This window comes from Benincasa hispida, chromosome 3 (genome assembly GCF_009727055.1).
Source record: "Benincasa hispida cultivar B227 chromosome 3, ASM972705v1, whole genome shotgun sequence".
NCBI classification, from domain to species: Eukaryota; Viridiplantae; Streptophyta; class Magnoliopsida; order Cucurbitales; family Cucurbitaceae; genus Benincasa; species Benincasa hispida.
Genome location: NC_052351.1, coordinates 32202421 through 32226594, shown reverse-complemented (window position 1 = coordinate 32226594; position 24174 = coordinate 32202421). Strand labels below are relative to the sequence as shown.

The following is a 24174-nucleotide window of genomic DNA, read 5'->3' as shown; positions in this document are numbered from 1 at the left end:
TTCTTCTAAGAGGTTGAAGGATGATCCCCCATTGTTGTACTTAAAAAAACTAAAAATTAATCACAATAAATAATAAATTAGGATAATTGAAATTGAATTTTTGTTCTAACTTGATTGAAATAATCTTAACTAACTAATTGAATATAGTTAAGATATTAATTATTTAGAAGGTCGATCCCCACCTTACCGTTGTTGTACTTAAAAAAAATAAAAATTAATCGCAATGAATAGTTAACTAACTAATAATAAATTATGATAATTGAAATTGAATTTTTGTTCTAACATGATTGAAATAATCTTAATTAATTAATTGAATAGAGTTAATATATTGATTGTTCACTAATAACAAACTTAGTAAAATAAAATAGTCACCTTTGTTTAGTCGAGCAACTGTATGAGCTAAGCTTGAAGAAGAAAAAGTTGCAGCAGAAGATGAAGATCTGGGAGAGCAATTTCTCTTCCCTTTTCTGTATATGTGATTTTGTATATTAAATCTTTTCCCCACACTTAATACAGGTATAGATATATACACTTAGATTTTAAAATAAGGACAAAAAATAACTAACTAATCTTCTGTACAGCTGGTAGAGAATAATTATATGGCAGAGGTTGTTATGATAGCATACACATCAGCATGAACGAGAGTATACACACCAACGACACCAGCGAGAGCATACACAACAGCGATACCAGCGAGAGCACACACACCAGCGACACCAGCGATAGCATACACACCAACGATACCAGGGAGAGCATATACACCAGCGATACCATCGAGAGCATACACACCAGCGACACTAGCGAGAGCATATACATATCAGCTTCTACATGGCTCCTTGTCATCTGCTGACGAGGCAATTTGTTCTTCCTTGACATCCCCCCTCAAGCGAGAGGGTAAGTCCTTTAGTCCGAGCTTACTTTGAAGGTAGACAAATATATCAAGGGGTAAAGGCTTAGTTAGGTAATCTGCCAATTGTTCTGCAGAGGGTACATATCTAACATGAAGTTGATCTTGAAGGACAAGGTCACGGATGAAGTGCACATCTATTTCAATATACTTAGTTCGTACGTGAAAGACAGGGTTAGCAGCTAAGGCACCTGCACCCATGTTGTCACACCAGAGAACAGGTTTACCCTTTGGAGAGAAACCAATCTCGGTTAACAGATTTTTCACCCAAATGATCTCGGTTGCAGCATGAGCAATAGCTCGATACTCGGACTCAGTACTGGAACGAGCCATTGTCATTTGTTTCTTAAATGACCAAGAAATGAGAGTCGGTCCAAGATAGAGGCAATAAGCAGTTGTAGATTTTCGATCATCAATACTTGAGGCCCAATCTGCATCAGAATAGGTTGTTAAATTGAGGTGATGGTTAGGCCAAAGTGGAGAGTCCCTACAAGATATCTAAGCACACGTTTGACAACTGACTAGTGAATCTCAGTAGGAGTTTTGAGGAATTGGCTAAGCTTATTAACAATGAAGGCAATGTCCGGTCTTGTATTAGTGAGGTATTGGAAAGCACCAACTGTGCTGCGATATAGAAATGGGTCATGGAAGGGTGTTCCAATGCTCAAGGACAGAGAGATGCCAGGTACTGCAAGGGTTGGACAAGGTTTTATATGGTTGATATTTAGTTTAGAGAGAAGCTCAGTTATGTATTGAGCTTAATGCAGATGTAGGCCGGAGGGTGTATAAGAGATTTGGACACCAAGAAATTTGTTGAGCTGTCCTAGATCTTCGAGAGAAAACTGTGTATGCAGTCGGGCAACAAGATGATCAATGTGAGTTGGATCACTGCCGGTGAGTATCAAATCATCTACATAGACTAGCAGCAGAGTGATGGAGGATGAGGTATGCATATAATATAGAGAAGTATCTAAGGAGATTACTTTGAAGCCGAGTTGACAAAGAGATGCTTTGAGCTCATCATTCCACGCACGAGGAGCCTGCTTGAGACCATAGAGAGCTCTATTAAGCTTGCAAACATAATGTGGGTGAGTTTTGCTTTCAAAGCCGGGGGGTTGAGACATGTAGAGAGTCTCCTTCAGCTTGCTATTGAGAAAGACATTATTGAAGTCAATTTGGTGAAATGGCCAGTGATGAGACACTGCCAAAGTAAGTACAATTCTAACAGTAGACATCTTAACAACAGGATTTAATGTATCAAAATAGTCAAAGCCAGGGTGTTGATGAAACCCTTTGGCAACAAGACGTGCCTTATACCGTTGAACAAGGCCTTGAGCATCACGTTTAATGCGATAGATCCATTTGCAACCAACAACAGTTTGATCAGATGAAGGAGGTACCAGTGACCATGTATTTGTACGTTACAGTGCAGCAAGTTCTTCATTCGTAGCTTCTTGCCACTGTGGAGCTGTAAGAGCCTGAGAGACTAAAGTTGGTTCACTCTGAGTAAGGTCTTCAATACGTTCAGCAACCCAAGCCTTGGGTTTGAAAATACCAGCCTTCCCTCTGGTGATCATTGGATGAGTGCCAATGAGGGGTTGAGTGGTAAGTTGTAGGGATTACTGTGGAGGGGAGGGTAGAGGTGTTATTAAAGGTGACACTATAGGGGATTGAGAAGTAGTTGAGAGAGAAAGTAATGGGCTAGGATGTGGGGAAGGTGAACTTGTGGCTGGTGTAGGAAAAGTGTGAGGAGATTGAGGTTGGATAGAGGGATTTGTTTCAGGTGAGAGTTGTGGAGAGGATGGATGGACAGGAGGTGAAGAGAACCATGTGGAGATTGATGGAGCTATATTTGTGGGAGTAGAGATTTGAAGGTTAGCAAAGCCTGTTTGGAATGGAAATTCGTCTTCATTAAATATGACATGGCGAGAGATGATGACCTTCCCATCCTCAATAAGACATCTGTGACCTTTGTGTATTGGGGAAGGGCCAAGGTAGACACATTTGCTGCTATGAAAGGCAAACTTATGGTGCTGGTATGGACGAAGGTGTGGATAGCACACACACCCAAAAACTCTTAGAGATAGCAGGTCCAATTTGCTTCCAAGTAACACTTCCATGGGATTGTGACTCTGAAGGATAGGAGAGGAAAGAGAGTTAATAAGATAAATAGCATTTTGAAAGGCATACCACCATAGGTGCAGTGGCATCTTAGCCTGTGCTAAGAAAGTAAGACCGGTTTCAACAACATGGCGATGTTTACGTTCAACTCGACCATTTTGTGCTGAAGTGTAGGGGCAGGAGACCCTTATTTGAATTCCAAGCTGATCACATAAATATGCCACTGCTTTGTACTCACCCCCACCATCCATTTGCAACATGTGAATAGATTTTTTGAATTGATTAAGAATAAAGGCTTGAAAGTATCTAAAGGCAATTGAGTGTCACTTTTCTGTTTTAACGGATATAGCCAAGTAAATCGACTACAGTCATCAACAACAACACATAGTATCTATATCCATCCGCAGAAAGTATTGGGGTTGGCCCCCATAGATTAGTATGCATTAGTTCAAAAGGTGTGCTTGCATGGGAAAGAGAGTCAGAAAAGGGTAAGGCATAAGACTTTCCAAACTGACAAGCTTCACAAAATGAATTCTCATTATCAGTAATTTGTAAGTTACATCCACTAATTACTTTTGACAAAACTTTAGGGGATGGATGACTAAGTCGCCTGTGGAGAAGCATTATGGTTACTATCCTGCTGGTTTGAAAAGTAAACTGACGTGATAACTCTTTGGATGGAGTAGTCAAGCGAGCATCTGGCAATCTTGAAGTAAGAGGTGCATTATTTATAGACTGGTTGACATCCTCCAACTGGTATAGCCCATCTTTAAGCCAGCCACCACACAAAAGTCAGCATGAAATTCAACCTTACCAGGTTCTTAGCTATAGCAAGCACATAAAGAATATTTAATAATGACAAAACACTAGAACTAGTAGGTATATTTGTATGTCCATAGCGAGATATAGGAAGGGATTTACCATTTCCAACCACTACTTTGTCATTACCTGTGTAGGCAGATGAGGATTGGAGGAAGCTTGGATTGCTTGGTGATGTGTTGAGGACGCCCCACTGTCTACTACCGTTGGGGTCAGCAACTGACTCAGGTGAAGCTACAGCTGAATGAGTAAGAAGAATAGAGTGTTCTATTCTTGACTTATTTGGTGGGAGTTGAGTGATTTAATACGGTTGTGAGTTTGGTCTGGGGTTGTTGAACTCCTTGTTGTATCTGAAGTAGCAAACATCAGCTGTATGCCCAAGTTTTCCCAAAAATTTGGCAGGTTGGTCTAGTTATGGATGCATTATTAACGACCAGGGCCCTTGTTGCGACCCTCTCCACCCCTAAAATTTGGTGTTGTGTCTATCCAGACAGAGTTTCGAGGGGTGTGCCGAAGGATATGGATTGATATTACGCACCACATGTTGGCTGAGGGTGGGCTGGGTGAGAGTGAGACATTAGCTATTCCGGTAATTCCTGTCTTGACAATAAGTTGATACTCAAGCCTTTTCTCATATGACAGCAGGTCAGATTGCAGATCAGACCAACGTGTTGTTTCTTTGCTTTGGATTACTACTACAACTAGGTTATACTCTTCATCAAGACCAACTAACACTTGTGAAGTCAGATTAGAGGAGGAGATGAGGGAACCTGCAAGGGCAAGACCATCAGCAAAACGTTTCATCATAGCAAGGTACTCACTCATTTTCAATGCGCCTTTGCGAGTTTGCTGAAACATTCTTTTGAGGTAATCTGTTTCAGCTCTGGATTGAACTCCAACCAACTCTTAGATTGCTTCCCAGAGTTCTTTGGAATTTTGAAAACCCATCACTTGTGTTGCTATCTTCTGGTTCATTGAATTATAAAGCCAGCCCAAAAGAAGCTGATCCACTGCTATCCAGGCATCATAAGCTGGATTTGATGGCATTTCGACATCAGGGACTGAGACAGTGGTTGGATCTACACTGGAGTTTTCACCGGATAGACCACTGGTTGGAACTTGAATAAAACGATCTGGGCAAGGAGTTTTCCCAATTAAATAACCTCCCAATTTGTAGCTTCTTATAATTGGCCACGCAAGATTCTGCCAAAGAAAGAAGTTCGACCTATCCATTTTGATGGATGTCACTTGGTTGAGAAGTTGATTTTGGGGAGGACCTGTGATGATTCCACTACTGGCAACTCTAGAAAAAAATAGGTGAGAAAAATTTTGTAGATGGTTGATTTGCCATAGCTTATCTGGTGCTCTGATACCAAGTCGAGCAGTTGTATGAGCTAAGCTTGAAGAAGAAAAAGTTGCAGTAGAAGATGAAGATCTGGGAGAGCAATTTCTCTTCCCTTTTCTGTATATTTGATTTCGTATATTAAATCTTTTCCCCACACTTAATACAGGGTAGTGATGTATAGATATATACACTTATGTTTTAGAATAAGGATAAAAAATAACTAACGAATCTTTTGTACAGCTGATAGAGAATAATTATATGCCAGAGGTTGTTAGGATAACATACACATTAGCATCAGCGAGAGTATACACACCAGCGACACCAGCGAGAGCATACACACCAGCGATACCAGCGATACCAGCGAGAGCATACACACCAGCGACACCAGCGAGAGCATATACATATCAGCTTCTACATGGCTCCTTGTCATCTGCTGACGAGGCAATTTGTTCTTACTTGACATGTTTGACAAGTTTTGATTTGTAAAATTGAGTTAGGTATATGCTTTTAATGAAATATTATTGAGTTATTCAATTAAAATAATTAATTGCATTGACTTTGGTAAATTAATAGTTTTAGTTTATAAACTATATTCAAAGTAAAAAAAAAAAATAATAAAAGAGTAGAAAAAGAGAGAACATACATAGGAAGAACGAAATGCATGTTAATGCGTAATTTTCGTGTCCAAGTTTCCAACCTTAGAACCCGGTAACAAGCAAGGGTATCAAAAATCCTTAGTAATTCTCATTAAATGACCCTCCTAGTTCTTAAATTTGAAAATTAGTTCTAAATTGTCCACGTTAAATTGATTACGGTTGGTTGGCTAACGGAAACGTGTAAGCTTAGACAATTTTAAATGACCTGAAAATATTTTTTATTTAATAGTTTTAAAGTGTCAGGTAGCTTTTTGTCCCTTTTCTTTTTTCCTCTCCTCTCTCGAGTTTTAACTCTTTTAAAAATTATGCTTATTTTTCCCAATGTTTCCAGGAAATATTCTTCTACCTTAAAAATACATTTGAATTTTAATTCAAAATTTAAAGACAACATCATATTTTTAAAAACTACTTAAAACTCCAAAAATGTGACTTAGTTCTTTAAAATGGTTTTTTAGGGGAAAAAAAGAATAGGTAATAAAGAATGAAACCAAGACTAATGTTTAAAAGACTAAAATCCAAAAATAAAAGAGAAATTATTAGAAATAACCTTCAAATGTTTCCTCCTTTCACAACTAGCACTCTTTTTTTAATTCATTGAAATAATTTTTCTAGGTCCTTCTTGGCCGAGATTGACACCAAGATATGAATTAAAAAAATTTCATCTTATATCCAACTATCAATTGTTTTGGGCTTTTTCAATAAACATTATCCCAGATGAATACCTATATTCACATTTTTTTTTTCAAATTTTGCAACTCTTACCTCTTTTCAAATTTTCTCCTATAATCTTTCCCAAATCTTATACCAAATCTTATATAATCTTGCAAATCTTACATCCAGTTTATGTTTTCACGAATTTCCAAATTGATTTATCTATAATCCGAATAAAATTATCAATTATCCTTTCAAATTTTCTCCAAATTTTGTAATTTTTTACTATATGATTTTTAAATTTTGAAAAGATCACAAAGATTAAGTTATATTTAGAAAAATTATGTAAATCTCGATCCTCATCCTAACCAAGATACCATCGAAAAAGTCGAAGAATCAATAGTTTGGATATTACATGAAAAATTAACATTTTATGTAAATTTTGGTGATCGATCTCGGTTGAGAATAATAAAAAAAGTATTTTAATGAATTTAAAAAAAGAGAGATTTGAAGAGTATTATTTTTTATAATCTCTCAAAATAAAGACAAAAACAATATAACTATCCAATGGAGTCTATGTTGCCAATGAGACGACATAAATTTTCTCACTACAATACAATATTAATAATAATAATAAATAAATAAATAAAATGTGGGAGTTTGTATAGTTTGTTTTTCCAATAGTGTATTTAAAATTTTTAAAAATAAATTAATGTTATCTTACCTTCTAATTTTAACTTTGAACGTTCATACTATCAACTAAAAAAATCAAGATTCAAGATGTTTTAGAGGCTAAGAATTAGAGATGGTTATAATTGACTTTTTAAATATTAAATAAATAGTTTTAAAATACTTTTTAAAACATCTAGAAGTCAATTTCAATATGTTTAAACATATAAAAAGGCATTCCAATAAAGTCAAATGGATTGAATTTTGAGATTTTGATATTTACTCACTTGTTTATGTGAAAAAAATGTGGCTTTCTTTGCAGTGAAATTAAGGGTGAATTTGGATTGATTTAAAAAAAAAATATTTTTCAAAAAACTAGTTTTTATTTAAACATTTTTTATTTAAACATTTTTTATTAAAACGGTTTAAAATATATTTCAATGATTGTCAAACATTCCATCTTTTTCTAAAACGATTTATTTTTAGACACTTAAAAATATTCCAAACACAATCCAAAGTTAACAAACTAAATGAGAGAAGACACTAGAAAATGAGTGAAAAGTGAGGGTACCTTAAAAGAAGTGAAGACTAGAGGGAAAATGACGGAAATAGCCAACCGTGGGAGTGGGTTTGGAAGGAATGGAAGAGAAGCATGGGTAAAATGGGAATGAAAAATATCTAATGAATCTTGAGCAGTATTTATCCTTTTGACTGGTTCTTGCGGGATCACTAGAGAAATCTTCGAGGTGCAAGATGTTGGTATATGTTCATAGGAAGTGAAAAGATCAATTGTTTTATTAATTATTAAATTAATTTATATTTTGATATTATTAGATTAATTAATAATTATAGAGGAGGCCGTTTCTATAACTGCCACCTCATGATCTTGTTAACCACTTATTTTACGTGAGTTAAGGAGAGAGACGTGAATGGAAAAAAATAACCACGACAGAAGATATGTAGATTGGTGGTTCATTTTTCTGCTTTCTCTCCTTAAAAAACAAGATTTTTAATATCTTCGTTTTTTGTACATCTTGAAACAATTTTGGCAAATTTGACGTTATTAAGTCATTTGCGAAGGAGATTCTTGAAGTTAGTAAACATATAAATGTTCAATAATTTTGACATATTAGTTGATCACATCAATAATCATGTGAGAAACTATTTGGTCTCTTGGGCACTTATTCAGGTTTGTACTCATGTGTGGTGAACGGATTTTTCATAAGGATCTGTCGAATTGCTAAGACAAATTATTACTTTTCTAGTTCTTGTTTCTTTGGTTTTGTGATGTGTTATTATATAAAACTTATCAATGTGACAAACTCTTCATCATTTTTAATTTTTTTGTTGTGTCCTTTAATGATTGCAAAAAGATGATTGTAACTCATATAAGTATTTATCAATGAGAAATTAAGTTAGTATAACACCAAATTTTATGGAAATTCGTTTTCGTAAAATGCTTTGATTGCACTCAAATATTACTTAAAAATATCAAATTTTACGGAAAAAAACCATTTTCAAAAGATGTTGTTTGCATCATAGAATTAAATTTTTGTCGATATGTCAATATATTCCACATTTACATGGATTTGATATCGACATAAATGGTGAATCGAATTCCATTATATCGTAGAAAAATTCATGAAACATAAAAGATAAACAACTAGATAATCGGGCATTGAAATAATGGGAGAAAGAAACGAACTTATGGAATGACTTCCATCGTCTTTCTATGTACTGAAATGACAACGATTTTAATGGTCACACAAGATCCTCCACCCTTCCATCCTTTTTAAGAGTAAAAAATATATAAATTGTTGTTAACCCTGTTGTGGAATAGGCTATTATTGCGAAAATTGGTGAATACAAAAATGTCATGTCAGGTGCATCTATCAGAATCGAACAATACCATTAATCCTCCATGGGAGCTCCCAGATTCCCCATTGAACCAATCAATAACAAGAGAAACGAGTGAAAGCTATCAAGGAGATGAAAAGCTATGTGAAGTAAAAGAATTCTAAAGGTTGCCCTCTCTCAACTGGATGTTGGTCCAACCTACTATAAGGATCCTGTATCCAGCAACCCACCCTAAAAAAGGGCATAAAAAAGTCTTATCTAGGTAAGTGTCACTAATGCATACATAACATAAATAATAGACATTTAAATTATTTTTTGTTTTTATAATCTTTCTAGAAATATCCATCGTAATAGATATTTTTACCCAATATTTTCGTCGATATCAACAATTTAAACCTTGGTTTGTACAAGATTTTTTAGAGAAACATGGTTCGTGGAGTAAACTTGAGCTTAAGTTGATTTATTTAGAGGTGGTTTGATCTCTAACACTTGATCCTCTTATTCTATATCTTGAATGTATGCTCTTGACTTGAAGAATACAACGCATGGATAGTTTAATAGGCATATCTTATATTTTGATAATAATATACCAATAATTTATCTATTTACAACAACACATGGCATTATTGGGATCTACCAACTTTTGTTTTCAATTTCAATTTTGAGACACTTATAAGCTCTTAATAGTCTCAAATTTGATTATGTTTAATCTTGTCATTAATTTATAAAATAACTTGACAATTTGTGTAATTGAGTAAAAAATTTTCATTCAACAAATGCTCTCACTTGTTTTTCTACAATCGCTTTTAGTATTTTACCAACAACAATGGTTTAAATTACTTCAAAATCATTTTCTGGCCTCTAAAATTAATGTAAAGAAAAAAGCCCTAATTTATTTTAGGGAGCTTTGAAAATATTCATCTTGCTCTTTTGTTGAAATCAATAATGGAATTTATAGGATGTTTAGGATGTTGAGTTGAATTACAAAGTTTAAAATTAATATGTTAGATTAAGAAAATTATGTTTGAAAAGTTGTTTAAATTGAAGTTAGAGGTATGTAGAAAGTAAGTGAAGAAGATGAAGTTCCTCAATAAATATATAAAAGATAGAGAGGAAAAAATGAAATTCTTTGATAAATGTACAAATTTCAATAATTAACCGTTAAATTTGGTAAAATTGAGTTATTTAACATTGATTTTATAAGTCAATAGACCAAACACCTTTTAATTTCTTAAAAAAAAAAATAAGTAGAAGATCTATCGTAAAGTAAAAGTTATGACACTTAACTAAATTAAAAAAAAAAAACTACGAGTTAAATTTGCAATAAAGGTTAAAAAAAAACTTGGAGTAAATCCGTAATTTAACCTATAAAATACTCACAAAATTCAAGAATAATAAAAAAAAGCCTTGTAAAATGGTGAAAGATTGTTAGTTGTGTTAAATTAAGAAGATCATGACCAAGACCAAGTGGTGCATGGATTGCGAGCGGAGGCCAAGGCGCGGGCTTGTGTTTTGTAAAGAATATTTTAAAGCCGTCAAAAATGGCGTGCGCGTATTGGACCGACACCGACCATAGTCCGTGGAATTTAAACAAGACCAAGACTTTTTACCGTCAACCCGACGACTAACTTGTCACTCTCTTTCACTACCATGTGGTCATGTTAAATTAATAACCTAACTGAAAGTTTTAAATCCATTGACTCCCATCTAATTAGTGCATTTTTTAAAATTTATTTACATAAAATAATAAAATTCAATCATTTTAAACTTTTACAAATTTCTGATACTAATATATATTGATATACATCTATCAATTTTTATCAATGATATATTTTCATCCATTTCTATCGTTGATAGATGCTTATAAAAGTATTGATGTTTTTGTTTCGATTTCTGTAAATAGTTTGAGATTTTTTTTATCTGTGAAAATTTGTCATCTAATTATATCGATATTTTAATATTTCTCTTTATAAATTAATTGACAATTATCATCGATATATCTTTTTATGGATTCAATTTGACACGAGAAGTGAATCGATATTTTTATTATATCGTAAAAAAATTTACGAAACACAAAAAATAAGCATAAAAATGCCACTAATATAAATAGTATAAATAATAAATATGTTAACTTATTTGAAAATCATAAAATGTTTATCTACTAATTTAATTTTTTTAATTTTTTTTTTATTTATAATCTTTCTAGAAATATCCATCAAATTTGACATTTTATCGACTTTTTTTTTTTAAAAAAAATTAAAACTTCGATATTTAATTTCCGTTGATATCATTATTTTAAATCTTCTTGATATGAAAAGGTATAATCTATCGATTTTAACGTGGACCATGAAATTTGTAAAAATTTTCCACCATAAAATGAATAATAAAGGTGAAAATAACGTATAAGTTCAACCCATAAGATTTCATACTCTTCTATCAGGTTAAATCAACCATCAATTCAAGAGTTTAATTGATTGACCATGGATTTAGTTTGATAAATACCTTTCTTTAGTTTTTTCCCCTCTTTTTCTTTCTTTTTGTTGTAATAAGTACAATAATATACTTTAAACCTTGCTAGTTTGCACCAACCTAAGCGTACACGGTCAGAAAAAGAATATTGACCTCTCGACAGAACTAAAAAAAATACTAATCTAGAATGAAAAGAAAATTTTTAGATTTTGAGTCTAATTTTTTATTTGGTATTCGAATTTCAAAATTAAAGTTAAAGATGTAAATCTTGAAACTTAAGAACCATAATAAAACAAAACTCAAACTTTTAAAATAAAATTCTAACCTTTGAAACTAATGACTAAATTAAAATTAGACTTGACTAAAAGTGCATCATTTTAAAACCTAATCCCCAAATAGAAATTAGGAGTTGAAACCTAGAACTAAAAAATTAAAAATATAAGGAAAACTATTTACACAAAAATAAAAAAATTTTAATTTTTTTTATAGAGTTTAATAAAAATATCAATAATTTTTTTTTCTATTTCTATAAATAGTTTAATATTTTTTCTATATGAAAATTTTCTATATATGTTATAAGTTTTTTTTTTCCTTCGTAAAAGCACTTTTGATCAATTTTAATAACCTTTAATTTTCATCACTTGAGGTAAGTTGGATGGGATAATTTTTTATATTACACTTTCAATTTCACTGATAAGTAATGTAATTAATGCCCTTAGGTATAGTTTTATTTTTTATTTTATTTTATTTTTAATATGTAAGGATAAATAACTCGAATTACAAACTTTATAGTTGGTAACATGCTCATATGACAGTTGAACTAGTTTTCATTTTTCATAATCTTTGTGGTAAACTTTTTTATATTTTTATATTTTGACAAGATAAAAGGTACAATTTTAAATCAAAATTTTAATTTCAAAATTGATATTACGAACTTTATGCCTATTGAACAATAATTATTTTGTGATTAGTTTCTTGCAAGTTGATAAGATTATTGGTATATTATTAGTAAGAGCAAAAACTGCTATAGGCTTTTTTTTTCTTTTTATTTTTTAATTAAAATTTTTAAATTAAGGTTTAGGTTTAGCATTTCTTTGACAAATTTTCAGTTGAACTTTGTATAATTTATTTGTCCGTTCCTAGTCATTTTTAAATTTAGTAAATCCATTGCCCATAAATCCCCAAAATAAATAAATAAATAAATAAATAAATAAAATGATCCATTTATTTTAAGTTTGAAAATAAAAATATATTAATATTATTTTTAAAACTAAATGAATTGTAGGTGCACATGAAATTATACTAAAAAAAAATAGAAATTATAATTAAAGAAAACATAGTTGAACTAAACATAATTGACATGTACTTTTTCTATAAAATAGAACCATATTCGTAATACGAATGCGGAAGAAGTCATGTCGATAATGGAGAGTCACTCTTTCCTATTAGATCCTGTAGAGCTCTTTGAGATTGTTACTATATTTCATGACATTTTTCAACTCTTGGGGTTGACATATTTCATCTTTCAATAGAAACGGACTCCAAATTCATTTGGAATCTTGAATGGAAGACTAGATACGCAAATGGAGTTCAATTATTTGTTGATGCTATTCAAGGTTTACATCTGAGTGGCTCAATCCCTAATTTTTGTGGACAAACAAACGGTGTAATTCGATTGCTCATGCTTTAACTTCTCAAACATGTTCATATCGACATTCTATTGTGGCTCGAAGACCACCCTCTTTGGGCGGATTTTGCTAATTCGCTCAAATTTTCAGTGTCTTTAATTTTTTTTCTCGGACGTTTTACTAAAAAAAAAATCACATTCATGAGTAATCCCCACCACACCAAGTAGAATCGAGTAGAGAGGGTAGTTTGGACTTTTTACATCCCAACCACCTTCACATTCTCTGTAGTCATAATGTATTTACACACACCAAGTCGTTTTATAACATTCTGCGTCAAGTAAGGGAAAATGAATCCTCATTTACTGGAAAAAGAAATAAAAAAGAAAAGAAAAGAAAAAAGAAAAAAGAAAAAACGTTGAGTCGGAAATTTTGCTAAACCTTTGCCCGTAAAAAAACCAACTGCTCAGTCATGTCGTGTGCCACTTCAATGTCCAAAAAGTAAAGAAGAAAGAAAGAAAGCCTCCACTTTGATCTTCGTCGCTAAGTTTCCCTCTCTTTTCCACCCAACAACAACAACCCTTTTGTCCACCGAATCCCCCCAGAAATACCCACAAAAAATGCGCCTCTTCTTTTGCCTAATCTCCGCCTTAGCCTCCGCCGTCGTCGTCGTCGCCGGCACGGCGGCTACCTCCCTCAACCATTTCCCTCTCCACAGAACCTTCCCCCACTTCCCAACTCCCCACTTCCACTCCCTCACAGCTCGCGACCGCCTCCGCCATTCCCGCCTCTTGCGACGACTCGCCGGTGGCATTGTCAATTTCTCCGTTAAAGGCTCCTCCGATCCTTTCGTTGGGTGCGTCGTGGTTTTCTTTGTTCGTCTTTGCTTATTTCGTGCAATTTTTAATTCTTTTCTCACTCTATGGTATTTACATGGCCAATTGATTTCATAGTCGTTCACGGATGATCGTCTGTCTTAAAAAATAACGAGAGGATGATAATTAACCTATTTTTGATGGTTTCTACAGAAAATCCAATTTGTTTTTATCTTAATCTTTTTCTTTTTCTTCAAGTTTCATGGAATTGAAATGTATTATGGCATAATTTGTACTGTCTGGTGATATTTAATTGGCGTTTTCGGGTCTTGGTTTTTGTAGGCTTTATTTCACCAAAGTGAAGTTGGGAAATCCTGAGAGGGAATTCAATGTGCAGATCGATACTGGGAGTGACATTTTGTGGGTCACTTGTAGTCCTTGCGATGGCTGTCCTCAATCAAGCGGACTTGGAGTAATGTTCTGTTTTCTTATGTTTTTGTTTCTTATTTCTCTGATTATATATTCAATTGAGCTTAAGTTCATCATGTTTAGCTTAATGAGGAGGTTTCATTGTTTACCAATAATGGATACCATAACTTCCTTGCAAAATGGAGAGTTTTTTGCTCGAATCCTTAGTGCTTATGGTGTTTTATCTGTACAGATCGAACTCAACTTATTTGATGCTACAAAGTCATCCTCTGCTAGGGTTGTTCCCTGCTCAGATCCAATATGTGCTGCAATTCCAACCACCAGGGATCAATGCTTATCTCAGACTGACCGTTGTGGTTACACCTTCCATTATCGGGATAGAAGTGGGACGTCGGGCTTTTATATTACTGATTCGATGCATTTTGACATACTTCTGGGGGAGTCAACGATTGCAAATTCTTCAGCCCCTATTGTTTTCGGGTGAGTTGATAGATTGTAGTTAAATGTTTTATACCTGTACAGGATTTTTGATTTGAATTTTGAACTGCTCAAAAGTACAAAGGGCGGAAAGGCACTCGAGTCTTAAGGAACTTTACCAGTTATTTTGGTTTAAACTTTCTCTTTTCAGCGAGCTATGATTTGGGTTACTTGTGAAGGTTGAAGTCATTGCATACTTATTAAGTTATAATATTGTGTAGACACACACACACGTGATTTCAGGGAAGAATGACACTGTTGGAGGGAATTTTTATTTTTTATTTTTTGAAAAATGTTTATCAAAACACGTTTTCACTGGGCTTTCCTTTATATATAAAGACGAAAACAGATTTTAATGCAGCCTCCCTAACTGCCTCCATGCCTCGTGAAGACTTAGGTATCATGTTGTGTATTACGAAGTTGGTAAACCCGTTGTAGATTTCAGCCCAAATATCATATTTGATATTCCAACCATCAGAAGCCATTGTATACGTCATGCCCCTGAGCTGAATTGTTATATTACCAATAATACAATATTTTGGGGCTGTAGTATATTTTGTCCTTGTTAACTGCAGAAGTAAAATTGGTCGTGAAATGCACTAGATGTTTATTTATCGAATTGAAAAAAAATTCTGCTCTACTTATCCACTCAACTTGATCTTTTGATTCCACGTGTGTTTTTATTCATCTTTGGTTGGGAACTTGAAATTACTGCTTTGTTTGGTTGTCAATGCAGGTGTAGCATATATCAGTATGGGGATTTGACTCGGGCAACCAAAGCACTTGATGGAATTTTTGGGTTTGGTCAAGGGGAGTTCTCAGTTATTTCACAATTATCTTCTCGAGGGATTACGCCTAAAGTATTCTCCCATTGTTTGAAAGGAGGGGAAAATGGAGGGGGTATCTTGGTTCTTGGTGAGATTCTGGAGCCCAGCATTGTTTATAGTCCACTTATTCCATCTCAGTATGTCCTCTATCTTGTGAAAGATTTGAGATATTGGTTCTACTTATTCTTTGTGATGTCCATGAAATTTTGGATCCTTATTTTCCCCCCAAATATTTCCTCAGAAGTATAAAACACAATGACTTTCATGAATGACTCCAATAGGATCCATCTTTGACCAGATCTGGTAGAGTCAAAGTTACCTTCATCACACACCACTTGTTTTAAGGCTAGATTTTTCAATTGGGAGGAACTAGAGATGTGATATGTTGATAATTCATACAAGTGCTCGTGAAGAGAATGTCATCTTGAAGCCAAAACCTCTTGTGACCACCATTCATGGAAATATTTCATGATTTTTTCACAATCAATATTTTAAAGATTAATTAGAAGTCTCTAGTTTGGAACCACATGACATTAAGATGCTGATTCGGGCTTTGGAAAGATGATATTACCCAACCATAATTTGAGGTTTTAAGAACTGGCATCATACATCAAAAGAGGGATGACCTCCATGAATAGAAGAGTTATGCCGAGTTTTGTCTTGATTGTTAAATATCTGAAAGTTTTTCATTGTTCTAACTAATGATGCCATATTTTGTAATTTTTCTCCACGATTTATGGCTGTTCTTGCTACATCAGGGGATGAATTCTACTTTAACATGGAAACTTATATAGAAATATTGCACTGTCCTTAACCGCCTTTGCCAATCGTGTCACTCTTTCAATGAGTTTTTGTTCATCTCAGAAAAACAATTTTTTTCTTTTGCCCGTTTTTTTTCTCTTGTATTTGTTCATTAGATATAAGAGATGCACATTCTAGATGTTTTAAATTTTAACATTTATGTACAACTTATTTATTTTTTAATTGAAATCAGGCCGCACTATACCTTAAATTTACAGAGTATTGCACTCAGCGGGCAACTATTTTCAAACCCCACTGTGTTTCCGATATCAAATGCGGGAGAAACTATTATTGACTCTGGGACAACTTTGGCATACCTTGTGGAAGAAGTTTACGATTGGATTGTCAGTGTGGTAAGTTTGTTTGTGTTCCTACCTGTCTCTTATTGTTAGGTTTGATTTCTTTGGGGAGTGGTTGGTGTTCCATTGCTTACTTGCAATAAATTTCATGATTATAATATATAATTATTGAAGGGATGATCCAACTAAACTGATATCAGTTGGTGTTGATTCAACATGATTACCCTTTGTGCAATAGTTTGTGAAAAATGGTATTCTACTGATAAATATGGTTTTATCATAATAGTTAGTTGCAACTCCAGTTATATCTCTGTTTAGGCCGTTCTTTCATGTTCAGTGCTGAGGAGTTGTTCTTATTTCATCTGTTGGAATGCCTTGAATATGTTATTTGGTGCCTTTGCATTTGTATTATCTGATATTTCTCTGTTATAATAAAACTACTCTCTCTCTCTGCCCTTTGACGTAATTAATACATTGTAGTGAATTGCGTAAAATTTTGTGTCGTTCTTTACTATTAACATTTTCTCGCTTTCTTTGCTTGTCGATTTCATTTCTGACATAACATCATCAGCTATTTATGTCTCCTTCTGATCTACTGTTTGCAAACTGCATGGTGGTGGAAATTTTAATAATGCTTTCATCTACATGCACTGATTCTGATTTTACTGTTGCTTATTGTAGATAACTTCTGCTGTTTCTCAATCAGCCACTCCCACAATTTCAAGGGGTAACCAATGTTATCGAGTCTCTACGAGGTGTGCAACTTAACCAAATAATATGGGAAACTATAATTAATTTTCAATGGGAAGTGTTACTTTGTTTCTTTTCTTTTTTCAGGTACTAAATGATTACACGTTTTTATGTTTAGTATAGCAGAAATATTCCCTGAGATTAGCTTTAATTTTGAGGGTATTGCAGCCATGGTGGTGACACCAGAAGAATATCTTCAGTTTGACTCCATAGTAAGTTGCTCAATAATTTTGCTAGCACATGATTTCGGATATTTTCATTTCATCCATCCTGACTTCTGGAAGATTTAGATATTGAATTATGGCATATATATAATGCAAAACAATTTATCTTGCAGGAACCGGCTTTATGGTGCATAGGTTTTCAGAAAGCTGAGGATAGAACAAATATTTTAGGAGGTTAAATTCTGAATCTAGTCTCAAATTTCCTATATAAAAAAAAAGTGTCTCAAATTAGAATGCCTTTACTGTTAAACATACTAATAATCCTAATATATCTCTAACTAGGGTTCTCACAAATTCCATGCTCAAACAGCCTCAAATTCCTATTATTTTTTTTGTCAAATTTCAGAACTCAAATTCAAATTAAAAAAAAAAAAAAAGAAAAAGAAAAACAACCAAAGGAACTTGAGTAAGTTGTTGTTTGTGCCATGAAAATAATGAATAGTAAACACAATCAACCATATGATTATTGTTGATGAACTTCCTCTTCATTTTCAATGACAAACACTCCTCCATTTTGTAGATCTTGTTTTGAAAGATAAGATCATTGTCTATGACTTAGCTCGACAACGGATTGGATGGGCGAATTATGACTGTAAGTTAGACCAGGTCTTGAATGCATAAAGTATTTCCCTCCAAATCATTTCTGAATCAAGACAACTGCTGTTTGACAGGTTCATCATCTGTAAATGTTTCTGTAACATCTGGGAAGGATGTTTTCATCAATGAAGGACAGCTGAGTGTAAGCAGCTCCTCAAGAAAGCATTTCTTTCAGCTGCTCAACATTGTTATTGTATTACTAATACATCTAAAATTGTTCTGAAGTCCATTTTTGTTGATAACCCTGAGGGTTCTCATCTTCATTATTTGCGCTAGCTGCATTCGTCTGGCCAATCTGTATTTTAAATGTTTGGTCGGGCTGCTTATCAAGGGACATTCACAAATGTTCCCGTGCTGCCTGCATCTTATGTCTGGCTCAATGCAGGTGTCCTTTTCTTTGAGCTCGTTGTTCAGCTGCTACCCGTAAAAGGATCTGCTCTTAGGTGAGAGCTGTACATTTTGAAATTTTTGTCAGATCTCTGATAGTGTTTCTAAAGAAAATGGGTTGTCAATGACCTTTAGATTAGAGGTAGAAATAGAGATTGAGAGAGCTTGCGTCGCTGTATGCATGATCTATTAATCAAATAGCATCTGATTAATATGTAATATCAGCTGTTATTTTGTTTTGGCTCATCTCGACAGTCACGTGTCATTTGATTCAAACCATCGATAATTTGGCTAGAAGTACTGATTTCAAAAGTTATTTTGACTTCTTTTAGACTTTCAGCAAAATATGAGCTTTTTCTTCGTATTTCCATTGACCCAAAACTTGCAAGAATTTTAGTACGGGTAGAGCACACCTACTTTCTCTTATAGTTTTTATCCAACCATCCAATTAAGAAATATTTCATCCTTCATTTTGTAGTTGAAATAAACACTTCATTAATGTATTTAGATAATGAGATTGTTGAACGATTAGGAAAAACTATAGGGGTGCAAGGACAAATCGAAAAATCCGAAAAAGTGACCGAAACTGATGATTCGGTTTATTACCAGTTCGGATCAAAGGTTTGGTTTTCACATTTCAAAAACTGATTAAAACGGGTCAGTTGCGGGTTTAGAAGTGAGTAGACATAATATAATCAAGCCAATTGAATAATTATATTTATACAAAAATGGATTGTTTTACCAACATAAACACGCGGCTCTAATGGCAATGCCATTCAATTAAATACTCGAGTGTGTGACTGTGCCAGCCTTTTATTTTGAATATGTTTACACACAAGTGTCGCTTTGGGCTTCAATTCAATAATATGAAGTGGGCTCATGGGCTTGCCTTTGGAGAGACCAAAACTAAGTCATTAATAATGTGAACCCAAAAACCAAACCAAGTAAACTGGTTTTCATTGGCTTGGAGTGGTTTGGTTACATGGTCCGGCGTTTGGTTTTGGTTCAAGGTTCGAACCGATTGGAATTGAACCACTTACACCTTGATAGCAAAATACATTTCTTACTAAGTATGATGTAGTTCGACATGAATTAAGACAAAAGTTGGTGGACATGTGGGGCTTAAGTAGAGGAGATATTCATGAATGAATCGAGAACAATGAGGAAAATAGGAAGATATGCAAGTGTGGTTAAGAAATGATTAAAATATTTGATAGTTATTACTTAATACTAACAAAGTGTATCTTATTTCTGATGACTCAATGATAGAAACTTCAAAGTTAAGAGTGCTTGACTTGGAAAAATCCTATGTTGAATACCTGAAAATTCTCAACAATACATGTTGAAAGAATCCATGTCGAGTTGTAGGGACAATTTTCATTCTCACACAACCCTTGCAGTTTCCGTTACATCCATCACCTTCCCAAGAGAAGCGAGAGCCTTTTATTATTATATTTATTGCTATTTTTTTATAAAAAAAATTGAAATTCATTTAAACAATCAACAAACCACCAAAAAAAAGAAAAAAAAAAACAAAAACTACTCCCAGTCCCTCTCAAGGTAGAGAGATAAAATAGAAAAAGGAAAGACATCTTTCCAAAACCTAGAGGACTCCGAAAGATGCCAAAGCAGCTAAAGTATGAACAGTCTTGTTCTCCTCTCTAAGAATTTTACAAAAAAGGGAAACATTGACATGACTTTTCTCCTAATGTTGAAGTCTGATTTCAAGTCATTTTAATTAAGTGTAGCTACATTGTCTAGAGCTTTCGATTTATTTCAAGTGTGCAGACGGGTCCAATAAAATCATGTTGAGTTGTTGACAAGAACATAATTTAGCGGTATTACCTTTTTGTTTTGAAATGTGAGATTAAAAATTAAACCTTCATACTCCACATTTATTTTTTGAAATAATTGAGAGACGGTTAAGATAGATTTAGATCAAATGAGAAAGGAATGTAAAACATGTGAGGGAAGTACTTTAATTTGTTCAATTTTATACTTTTTACTTAATGCAATGAATAAGATATATGGACAAAAAGAAAAGAGAAGTCTTTATCATTCATCATTCTTACATGTAGCTAACACACCTTAAATACATTCAATAGTTTCTCTGCCTCATTTATTGACTTGTGTTTGGTGTTTTTCTCCTCTATTGTACTAAAACCATATAATAACTTAATTTTATTGATGGTTTCAATAAAGAAACAAAATTATAACGTCCAGAGTAAATACTAATCATTAAAAAAAATTTGTTTTCACACCTTGAGTTACTATCTTGGATTTAAGAAAACAAAAATTTGATGTAGAGATTTGAGTTTGATGGTAACAATATGATAGTTTAAAGGTTTGATTGGAAAAACAATAATTATTCACATTTGTTTGTCCAATTTGCAATCTTTTAGTAAGCTTATTGATCAAATTGAGAATTCGATTGAAGGATTGAAATCTATATCTTTTAAGTGTCTTGAGTATGTTATCTGGCATTACAGGATTTTAGATTAAAGATTTAGAAGGGTATCATATATAAACTCTCCAATTCCATTAGTGGTTAACTATTTGTATTTTTTTTTTGTATTCTCTTCAAAATAATAAAACCGTTCTCTCTCTGTACCCGTGGATCAAGCTAAAATGTTGTTACTGAACCACATAAATCTATATATTGTTCTTTACCATTTACCCTTCCCTTGTTTGTGGATTTCATGTCTGTCACTACAATATCATTCTACAATTTTGAATATATCTCATTGGCTCAATGATTAGTTGGCCCTAGGCTCATATTTAGTAAGCTCAAATTATTAGGGTGTAAGTGGTTCAATTCCAATTGTTCGAACCTTGAACAAAAACCGAACGCCGGACCGTCTAACCAAACCACTCCAAGCCGATGAAAACCAACACTTGAGTATTTAATTGAATGGCATTGCCATTAGAGCCGCGTGTTTATGTTGTTAAAACAATCCATTTTTGTATAAATATGATTATTCAATTGGCTCCATTATATTATGTCTACTCAATTCTAAATCCACAATGGACCCGTTTTAATCAATTTTTGAAATGTGAAACTGAACCTTAGATCTGAATGTATAATAAACCGAGTCGTCATTAGTTTCGGTCACTTTTTTGGATTTTTCGATTTGTCCTTGCACCCCTATAGTTTTTCCTAATCGTTGAACAATTTCATTGTCTAAGTACATTAATGAAGCATTTATTTCAACTACAAAATGAAGGATGAAATATTTCTTAATTGGATGATTGGACAAAAACTATAAGAGAAAGTAGGTGCGGTGTACCAGTACTAAAATTCTTGCAAGTTTTGGTTCAATGGAAATACGAAGAAAAAGCTCATATATTGCTGAAAGTCTAAAAGAAGTCAAAATAACTTTTAAAATCAGTACTTCTAGCTAAATCATCGATGGTTTGAATCAAATGACACGTGGCTGTCAAGATGAGCCAAAGCAAAATACCAGCTGATATTACATATTAATCAGATGCTATTTGATGAATAGAGCATGCATACAACAATGCAAGCTCTCTCAATCTTTATTTCTACCTCTAATCTAAAGGCCATTGACAACCCATTTTCTTTAAAAACACGCCCCTTATCAGAGATCTGACAAAAATTTCAAAATGTACAGCTTTTACCTAAGAGCAGATCCTTTTATGGGTCGCAGCTGAACAACGAGCTCAAAGAAAAGGACACCCGCATTGAGCTAGACGTAAGATGCAGGCAGTACGGGAACATTTGTGAATGCCCCTCGATAAGCAGCCTGACCAAGCATTTAAAATACAGATTGACCAGGCGAACGCAGCTAGCATAAATAATGAAGATGAGAACCCTCAGGTTATTAACAAAAATGGACTTCAGAATAATTTTAGATGTATTAGTAGTACAATAACAATGTTGAGCAGCTGAAAGAAATGCTTTCTTGAGGAGTTGCTTACACTCAGCTGTCCTTCATCGATTTTGAGAGGTATTTAGTATTTTCTAAGGAAGAAATGGTTGCTTCATATCTCTCAGATACTGAAACTAGACGACCTCTTCTCTTACTTGCTTGATCGTTGTGTACGGTCTCTCTTCCTCCTTCCCTCTACCAAATCCGATCAAAGCCCATACTTTGGATTCTCACTCCAAGAATACTAAGCGCTCTGAGTGGTGTTATCTTCTCCATTTCTTTTTGTCTGAGTGGTGATTGTTCGAGGTAAACGGTTGGGTTTCAGACTCGTTGTGAAGGAGAAATACTCATCTGGTATGATTTCTTGATCTCTTTAGCATTATGAATGCATATTAGTATGTTTTGAATGTATATGTGGTAATTCTGTCACAATGAATTGGAAAGATCCGCTTCCGCTCGTAGAAATTCTTGAATAAGAGTTCCTTCAATTGGTATCAGAGCACTCGATTTTCTGATATTCCAATTCATTGCTGCATAAGAATTGCAAATACATTCTTGGTGGGTACATTTTTATACTGTTTAATCTTTAAATTGAAGTGGTTGTGTGGATTTATGGATGTTTTCGTGGATGTTAGCCTCAGTTTGTTTTAATTCTTTTACATTTGCGGTTGTTTGTAAAGGCCCTTGCATTTTTTGGGCATTAATAATCGTTATTGAGTCTGTATTCAAAGTCTGTTTCAGTTTTGAATCGTTCGCGAAGAAGATCGGAACAAGCGTTGCAGTTCTTCGAGGAAGGAGACGGTCAACTGTTGATCGCATCGGTTAGACGGTGGAGTATGCGATCGCTATTGATCGCATCAGTTAGATGATGGGGTATGCAATCAAGTGTTGATCGCATCGTACAGTCGATTGGGTACGCGATCGTGATGATCGCATTGTGTAGACGATCAGGTAAGCGATCAATCGACGATCGGTTACGCGATCGCTGTTGATGACGATCGGGTAAGCGATCAAGGGTTGATCCCATCATTTTGATGATCGGGTACGCGATCGCTGAGTATCGGGTCGCGGTGACGATGGGATGCTCGCGTATTATTTAACGCGCGTGTGCACTAAACGATCGCTTAGTAACGAAAGGTAAATCGTTTACCCGTCGACGCTTTAATTGATTGCATAGACGATCGTTTTGGTCAGCAAGCTTCATTGCTTAGTAACTGACTAAACGATCGCTTAGTAACGCAAGGTAAATCGTTTACCTATTGCCACGTTAAGTGATCGCATAGACAATCGTTTTGGTCAGCAAACTTCATTGCTTAATAACTGACTAAACGATCGTTTAGTAACGCAAGGTAAATCGTTTACCTGTCGCCGCGTTAAGCGATCACATAGACGATCAGGCTTCGTAGCCTCGTTGTCGTCTACACGATCGTTTAGTTTTGCAACGTAAATCATTTACCTGTCAGAGCGTTAAGCGATCACATAGACGATCAGGCTTTGTAGCCTCGTTGTCATTTACGCGATCGTTTAATTTTGCTTCTATCGTCTAGTGCGCACTGGAC

The 24174-nt window shown here is 34.1% G+C and overlaps 1 protein-coding gene across 1 annotated transcript; it reads left to right on the top strand.

Moving 5' to 3' along the window:
• The first annotated feature begins 13459 nt into the window (after positions 1 to 13459).
• LOC120072511 (aspartic proteinase 39-like) lies at positions 13460 to 18971 on the top strand. The gene is made up of 10 exons (XM_039024889.1): positions 13460 to 13975; positions 14277 to 14406; positions 14596 to 14843; positions 15577 to 15804; positions 16662 to 16821; positions 17449 to 17522; positions 17636 to 17729; positions 17855 to 17915; positions 18262 to 18333; positions 18413 to 18971. Exons 1-10 carry the CDS (start codon positions 13740 to 13742, stop codon positions 18559 to 18561), a joined length of 1452 nt encoding a protein of 483 aa, XP_038880817.1. The 5' UTR covers positions 13460 to 13739; the 3' UTR covers positions 18562 to 18971.
• Positions 18972 to 24174: the final 5203 nt, after the last annotated feature.